Below are 8415 nucleotides of genomic sequence, written 5' to 3'. Positions count from 1 at the left end.
CCATCCATCCATCCATCCATCCATCCATCCATCCATCCATCCATCCATCCATCCATCCTCCCTGATCATCCATACCTAAAGCGCCCTCGGAAGAGAAGCGGCGCACCGGCGCATTTTTAATTGTTTTGGCTCTGATTTATTTTATTCTTTCACTTATTAACGTTTTTTTTGGTTGATCTCCCTCTTTTTTTCCCCTTTAAGTCAAACAGCCAGAGAATAATGTTGTTTTGGAAAACAATCAATGGCTTTAATTGGAAGCATATCGGTCTTTTAGTAAAAGGCGCTGCGGGGCTGTTGGATTATTTCTGGTGACCCCCGGTGCGCCATAAGGAGACTCCATTATGTATATTATTTATATTTATTTTTAAACGTGAGTTCAGACAGAAACTAATCTGATAAATTCAAAATAAAAACCTTTTTTTTCTCCGCTTTGATTTAAGGTCGAGGTGAAGGGAGACATTTGCGCATCCAGGCTGCGCTTCAACACGCAGCTCTGACAGGCCTGTTTGCAGCTTGCGCAGAATTTGCGGCGAACTGCGCACCAAAACAAACAAACAAAAAACTATATATATATGTATATATATATGTATATATATATATATATATATATAGTCAATTTGATCGTAGCCATGTTTGAAAATTTGCCTAATCTGATGTATTAGAAACAATCAAAGGCAGATTAAGAAGGAAATACTGAAATATTAACAAGCTTTTTAAACTTGGACTTTTCCATCCACAAGTCTAATTTTTACCTCATAAATTTCTTCATAATGTGACCCATGCACTATAAAAAATCATATTTTAGAGCAATGTTGCAAATTATTTATATCAAATATTTAGATTTTGATCCTTTAAATAAGTTTATTTTGGTGACAGAGCCCACCTGAACATTTGAAATGTTCTGTAACTAAGATTAGATCAATCGTTTGTTTCTATTTTCAACTGTTTTGTGTTAAGCTGTCTGAGGCTGGGGTTATATATTTAAACTTGTTTTCTTTTGACGTTTATATATCAATAGTAATGCTTTGGATTCATCATAGGTGGGGAACGAAGCTTGTGAACTTCAGAAAAGTGACATAAAAATAAAGAGTTCCATGAAATAAGGGTGTTTGTTCTTGAATTGTGCAGGTAAATAAGAAGATGTCATTGGAATTAGTTATGTTGCCCTTAAACTAAGATAATATTATTATTTATTTCCTATTTTAAGGTGAATCATCTTTACCTTATTTACCTGCTCAAACTAAGGGAAACTACGCTTATTTTAAGAAAAAATGATCTTATTTAGAGGTAAATTTCTGCAGTGTTGCACCAGTTCAATGACCTCACTAATGCTGTTTACTTTTTAGTGTTGGGAGGTTGCTGGAAAGGAGTCTAATTGGGTTTACATGCCACCTTGTTAAAATACATTTTAGAAGTTTTTTTTTCTATTTCTTTTCAAACTTTGCTCCAACGTTTTACATTGTTCCACTCGATTCGTTTTTTTTTTTGTCTTTTAATATGTAAGGACAAAACAGAATAGCAAATTTACTTGTTAAATATAAATCACAGTAAAACACACCTCAGTATGAAGTGTTGGCTGTTATTTCCCTCTAAATGTTTTTATTTTTTATGTTTTTTTTGTGTGTGTTTAAGTGATTTATACTCTAAAATGTACTTTTTATGTCCAGCTTTCTTTTAAAGCCCTGGTTAACCAAATCTATCCCAAATTAAATGTATATGAACTGATACACCAGTCTCTAACACTATAACACCATACACGTTATTTCACCGTCCAAACCACAATGGCTGACAGGAGGAATAAATAAACATCTTTGTTTCATTTGTAAGGAAATTTTCAGGGCGGAATTGTTTCTTTAAAAAATGGTCATTGAAGGTAACGTTCGTAAACAAACCCGGTCGATCAGAATTTGAATCTTTTTATTGGCTTTTATTGTCTATATTTCTCCACTTTTTCTAGCCTATGAGAACATTTATTTATGGGCAAAATAAACAACATAACTGTCTCTTTTTTGTAGGAGGCACACTGGCTTTGAAAAATGACTTGAACCTACTTGTAGTCAAATTCTGCTGACATCTGAATGGTGGTTTATTTGCATTTTTGGCAGCAAAGGGGGTGAACCCAGTGAGTTCTAATTCGTGGTGAAAAGCAGAGACAAGCAAGTCGCATTCAAGTGCCAGTTGTCTTCTCGGCGGTGCAAAGCCTAAGCTCCTGCAGGTGCAGCCGAGTGCAGATATGTTTGAGCTCTGAAGCACACACTTTTGTTGCTCTTATCTGATGGGAGCATCGGAGGTTGGCAGTGGTCAGGCAGGCTGAAGGTGTGAAGTCCTGAGTGTTTTATTCAGCTGCTTTTGTGTAATGGCTCTTTAATGGAGGCTGTGATGTGTATCGGTGAGAACGGGTGTTTTTCATTTTCTCTTTTAGGTTTTACTGCAGCCGAGGAGGGAAACAAACAGAAGGGCCCTCTGTTTAGATGCATTTAAATAGGGATATTTATACTTTATGGCAATTTTTAAGTGATTTTTCTACGTCAACAAATTAGATTAAAAGGAGTAGGTAGAATAAATATACATTTTTATGGGTTTCAATAAGGAAAATTATTTCATCGGATATTTTGCCTATCATCTTAATTAATATGCAGTAACTTTGCAGGTAGAAGCACTTGCTTTAGCTTGTGCAAAGTGATATAGGGAGGCTTTTATATGTTTTCTTTCCTTCTGTATCTGTTTGAAAAATGTTTTTTTGTTCTTAGCTTTGTTGTCAAATTGTCCAAATGAATGTGAAATGTGTTAAGAATATTTCTGCTTCCCCTGTCAACCAGCTGGAAAATATTGGTTTTATATGGCCAATTTAAGAGATACGGGCGAAAATAAAATCCACAGCCAAACTGCTTCGCCTATAAATAATCCTCCCTGTTGTTTGAAATGTGTTTCTTCAGAAAAAAAACAACAACTCCTCTCTTCAATCTCCAGGCACAGATTGTCACACTAATTAATAGCAACTATTTAGGGAAATTTCGGTTAAAATAACAAATATATTGTCAATATATTATGATTGTGAATCATTTTATCAATAGAATCAGAACCAGAATGCCCTTATTGGTCATTTCAGTACAAACCATTCAAGGGAATTAGCATTAGCATAGCATAGCATAGCATTCCCTTGATCTTATATTTTGTGTATACAAAAAATGATAGAATCTGGTGACAAAATGTAAAAACTTCACTATTAACCATCTACATACTCCTGATTTTAATCACATACATGCTTAGAATTAGTATTTATACCTAACACAAAGCTGTTAGCATCTGTTTTGTTAGCTTTCAGCTTATTTCTTAGCTAACAGAATAGCTAGTCTATGCTAACCAGAGCTAGCTAAGGTATAATAGAAGCCAGGTGTGGAAATATTTATAAAAACTGGTGAATATTAGTTCAGCACGTTCAGAGAATAGCCTTTGTGTTAAAGCAACTTTTGTGCAACATAGTTTTTGCCAACGTTATAGCTTTAAAATCTGTTGTATGGCAGGCTGTTACGCACAGTACAACTAAAAGGACAAAAAATGTTACCCCCAAAAAAACCCATAAAAAAGAATAACATTAGGACGTTAGTTAAAAGCCACAGAACAAAAATACTCCACTTAACTCAAGGACAGTAATTCAAAATGGGCCATTTTTCCCCTCATAATCTAATTTTACTGTAAATTAAATTAGTGTAAATTAGATTTATTTTCCCCCCGAAGATTGCCTTGTAGATATACGACAATGTGTTATGAACCGATGTTGTGGGGAACTGCTGAGCATATGGTTGTGTTTGTTTTACAGTGAAATAAAGTGCAGTTTTACTGGAAACAAACAAATTACAGTCAACCGACTTTATTTGCATCATTTGTACCTGATAACATGGCCATTTATATATATTTCCACTGGATTTTCTTTTCAGCCAATGACTTCCAGTCAAATTAGATATAAGCTGATGATAAATACGGTTGTGTGTGTAAAAAATTAGGTTTAGCAGAAGAAAAACAAATATTTGTTGGAGTCTTGATGTTTATTTTTGTTTGTTAGGCATTACAAAGAAAATACCTGTATTGTTTTTCATAACTGTGTTTCTTTGTCACATTTTAGATCTTGCAATATAGAAATACAGTCATGATTTATGTAAAAACATCCATTGAGTCTAGCAGTAAACAGTAATCTTCAGTCATATAACAACCTCAGACTGCCCCCAACTAAAGGGCACCCTGGGTGGAGAGCCATATGTAAAAAATGAATGAAAGAAATGTTGAAAAAACGTGTAATAATGTCTCCTATTTTTTTTTTTTTTTTTTGGAGATTACGTTTTTGTCTATGAACAAATTGGTTATGTGACTCTTATAAAACATATAGGTGGAAGTCACATTCTTCAACAATTATTGTTGTTTAATTAGAGATTATAATCTGTGACATGTTGAGACAAATTGCCTATATGCAGATCAGGTATATGACAGCGTGTCAGAAAATCATAGATTTTATAAACATTTAGCTTCATGAATGATGAAAATGCTAAGCTACATATCTGCCTGCTTTTATCACATATAATCCGAAAAAATGTCTCCATGAACCTATTGTGTGTCAGTTCGATTTCTTTGTATCCAAGTACATCCATAAATTATTCCAAGTAATCTTAAGAATTCTCAAATCTTAAACCATTTATTATTTACAGAAAATACTGCAAACGGGTCAGTTCCTTCTATGATGGTTCTGATTGTTTTTTTTGTGTTTTTTGGGGGGTAGGAGTGACCTGACTGGTGAAACACATGACAGGTCTAACCTTAATGGCACTGATTGAACTCCTGTTGGTGGATGTTGTGTGATGGATGCATATTTCCATATTTTCTTACAGTACTATGAGTAAAAAAAGAACAATTTCATCACTGGTTTTCAGTGCAGATCAAATAACATCCTTTAAATGAATGTCTTTGACTCGAGCTCCAAACAAGTAGAAAACTATAATGCTGTGAATCCTGATAGTGCAGCTTCTAGGTGATGAGGAGCTTAAAGACCGTATCTGTTGAGGTGTGGTGTTGCAGGGCTCTGTCATGCACATGTGCTGGAGCAGGTGCAGCCTTCAAAGTGGCATCATCAGGAATCCCTTCCTCCCTTCCTTACTGAAGGAGACACATTTTTAGCATCCTAGCATCCAGGCTCAGACTAGGAACCATTTTCGGCCCTGGCATTTTTCCATCTACTCCGGCCCACTTATGGACCCCCACCCTGGGAAAAAAAAACAGAAGCACAGTCAAACGCGTGCATCTCAAATGTGAAAAACAATACGAATACATATTGTGGATTAACCGATCTATCTTCAAGTATCACACGACAACCATCACCAAGACTTCTATAATGCGGCTTTACTGCATAACGTCCACATTCACCACATCAGCAGGGTTGCCAGATGTCACTGACTCACGTTTTCCAGCCCAAAAAATTTTCATAAACCGCCTGGATATATGTAATCTCGCCCAATTTGAACCAAAGTTTATTGATCTCTTAGGCCATAAATCTAAAGAAATACTTTTTTTACCCATAGGCGGCCATGATAAACCGCCAGATTGGGAAACATCCCAACCTGGCAACAATGCACAGAAGACGGTAAACGTTAGCCTTTAGATGCAAAACCACATCATCGTCAAATATAAGAGTTTGGTTTAAATAAAGTATTTTAGTTTTATTATAATTCAGTTTGTTGCAATGATTTTACAGTTTGAATAAATAGAAAATTACAGCATATGCCAACTGGAACAAGGATGTGCATGACGAGTAAGGGCTATATATACTGCATGCATCATTTAGTTAGTTAATATTGTATTACTTCTTGAGTTATTTACTGTCACAGGTAGGGGCTCCGGCTGGAGAGGAAGTGTTGGGGCCGCACGCTGAAATGAGGAGGTATCACAGATTAGCATCATTGCTTGGGTGTTCCTGAACCGGTCCACCTTTCATTCCTCTGACCGTTTGTTGGGAATCCGCTTCGTCGTTCGTTCTTGTTTTTTGCAGAAAGAGGAGAGCGGCTTCTGTGTTGTGCCCCCCCCCTTTCTTTGTTTGTTGGGCTGAACCCCAGAGCAGCTGCCGGCTGTGGTGGTGGTGGCGGTGGGGTCTGGAGGGACATTGGAGCTGCACGTCCTCTCTTTGCCATCCTCTGCCAAGGTGGCATTATGCAAGCAGAGGGAGGGGGGGGCAGCAGGTCCACATTTATTATGGAGGAGGTGGACTTCTAGGATCCTTCCCTTCAACTTTCCCTTCTTGTCAGGGTTGGAACTTGTCTTTTTCCAAAACTCCCACCTGCACCTCTCTACCACCCTAACCTGCCTCCCTCCTCCTCCCCCCTCATCCATCCATCCCTCTCCCTCTCTCTCTCTCTCTGCCTCTCTCTCTCCTCCCCTCCCTTTCGGCTCTCCAAGCATTGGCTGGGCTGCGGGCATCTCGGTGCCAAATAGGTGGGCCTTCTCGTCGCGCTGGCAGAGGCTCAAGCGATGGTTAGGGAGAGAACGCGGAGAGGAGGAGAGACACAGAAAGAGAGAAAAGGAGGAAAAAAGGAGAGGCAGCGCTCGGCTTTGCCAGCGGTCCTTTGCGCTGGTCCAACATTGATTCCGCTCTGCGTTTTTTTTCCCGTTTTTTTTTTTTTCCTCCTCGACTGCGCTTCGCTCTCCTCGGCTCCCCCATCTGTGTGTGTGTGTGTGAGAGAGTGAGAGAGAGTGAGAGTGTGTGTGTGTGAGGCGGGCCAAGGGATCAGAACAGACACCGCTACCAATTAGTGCGCACTTTGCCAAGGATTTTTTTTTTTTTTTTTTGGAATGCGCAAAGTTGCGTTTTTTTTTTTTTTTTATTAATTTTTCTGACAGTTTTTTAAACATTTTTTTTTATTTTACTTAAAAACTTGCTTCTAATGAACGGCTATTTATTTGTGAAAGTTTATTTTTAATCATCCCTCTAAGTGTTTTTTTTTTTCTCCTTGCCAAACCAACACTTGCTTTACATTTGGGAGCGCAAAAAAAAGAGAGAAAAAAAGTGCAGATTTTTTTTTTTTTTTTTTTCACTTTTAGCGCCGTGCCAAATTTATGATGAGAGTGCAAAATGGTAACTACCAGGCCGTCTGTCTTCCTCTTGCAGTGCGCTTATCTGTGCTGTTTTGGTGTCTACTTTCAGTTTGTTGTGGAAATGTGACTCTGCTTGGAGCTCTCCTTGGTTTTTTGGGTTTCTTTTTTTGTTTCCTTTTTTCCTTCCTTCCCTCCCCTGCATGCTGTGTGTGTAGAGCGCAGATAGGGAAGGCTATGGCTGAGCTTTTAGCGGCGCATTTCAGCAGCGGGTTTGTGGCAGCAAAGCTTGGCGGCGCTGAGCGGCCGGTGTGTGGCAGCGCTGGCACCGGAGCGCTTTGGCGAGATCTGGGCTTTGTTGCCCAGAGATATGTAGTGAAGGTATTAGGACACCTTGGGCCACCTTTTCTTTTTTTTTTCCTCCTCCCCCAACAAATAGAGAATCGGCAGCGCAGCTTGAACCATTTTCTTCTGCTTTTGGATTTTTTATTTTTGTTTGTTTTTGCATTTATTGTCATTATTTATATTTCAGCCTGATTGTTGTTGTTTTGCTTGAACAAGGAGGGTGATTTATTCATGATATGCTGTTTTTTCTATGTCATTGGGATTAATCTTTGTGCACATATAGAATAGAATAGAATAGAATAGAATAGAATAGAATAGATTAGAATAGAATAGAAAATCCCTTTATTGTCCCACAATGGGGAAATTCTGGTGTTTACATCAGCAAAAATTATAGAAAAAATTGTCACACAAATGTGGACCTTATAAAAGTGTGTAGAATAACATAATAGTAAAGACTTAAAAAATAAAATAAATAAAATACTGTACTGTAAATTGTTTTAACTATATATATATATATATATATATATATATATATATACATTTTATATAAATTCTGTGTTAAAACTCTAAAATGTACTGCATCAGTCACGTTGTCACACTGATGCCGTTTTTTATTTTTTATGCTCAAAATAAGCTGAAATAATGTCTATTTTTTAGTAAAGGCATAATAATTTGCTGTTTTTTAAATTAAAAGACAATTTATTTTAGTAAGTTAGTCGAATAGGAACATTTTCTGAAAAACACAGCTCAGATATATGTCTTTAATTAGGTGACAGCTTATAATAAACAAAAATATATGTTGGTGAATATTTAAAGATTTAATTTTAGTTTTTAGTTTTTAAATGGTTCATTTATATATATAAAAAATAATATATATATATATATATATATATTATTTTTTTTTATTTTGTATTTTATTTTGGTAGTATTTATTTATTAAACAGTTTGATAGGAATTTTAAGGGAAGATGTTGGCTCAGTCTTCCGTTAGCTCCTTTCA

At 36.7% G+C, this 8415-nt stretch overlaps 1 protein-coding gene across 16 annotated transcripts in view; it reads left to right on the top strand.

Annotated features, from left to right (window-relative positions):
- The window catches only part of LOC107098150 (nuclear factor 1 X-type-like), a 298579-nt gene that overhangs the window by 117021 nt on the left and 173143 nt on the right, over nucleotides 1-8415 (top strand). The window contains exon 1 of one of the 16 annotated variants that reach the window (XM_015395647.1): nucleotides 7011-7114. The exons of 14 other annotated variants lie outside the window; for them this stretch is intronic. In XM_015395647.1, the coding sequence (XP_015251133.1) occupies nucleotides 7112-7114 (3 nt within the window). In that variant the 5' untranslated portion in view covers nucleotides 7011-7111. Of the gene's footprint in view, nucleotides 1-7010; nucleotides 7115-7187; nucleotides 7453-8415 lie in introns of those variants that run through there. One more of the 16 variants, XM_015395637.1, reaches the window with a different exon arrangement.

This window comes from Cyprinodon variegatus, unplaced genomic scaffold (assembly GCF_000732505.1).
Source record: "Cyprinodon variegatus isolate N-32 unplaced genomic scaffold, C_variegatus-1.0 Scaffold751, whole genome shotgun sequence".
NCBI lineage: Eukaryota > Metazoa > Chordata > Actinopteri > Cyprinodontiformes > Cyprinodontidae > Cyprinodon > Cyprinodon variegatus.
This window is presented reverse-complemented; position numbering and strand designations above follow the sequence as displayed.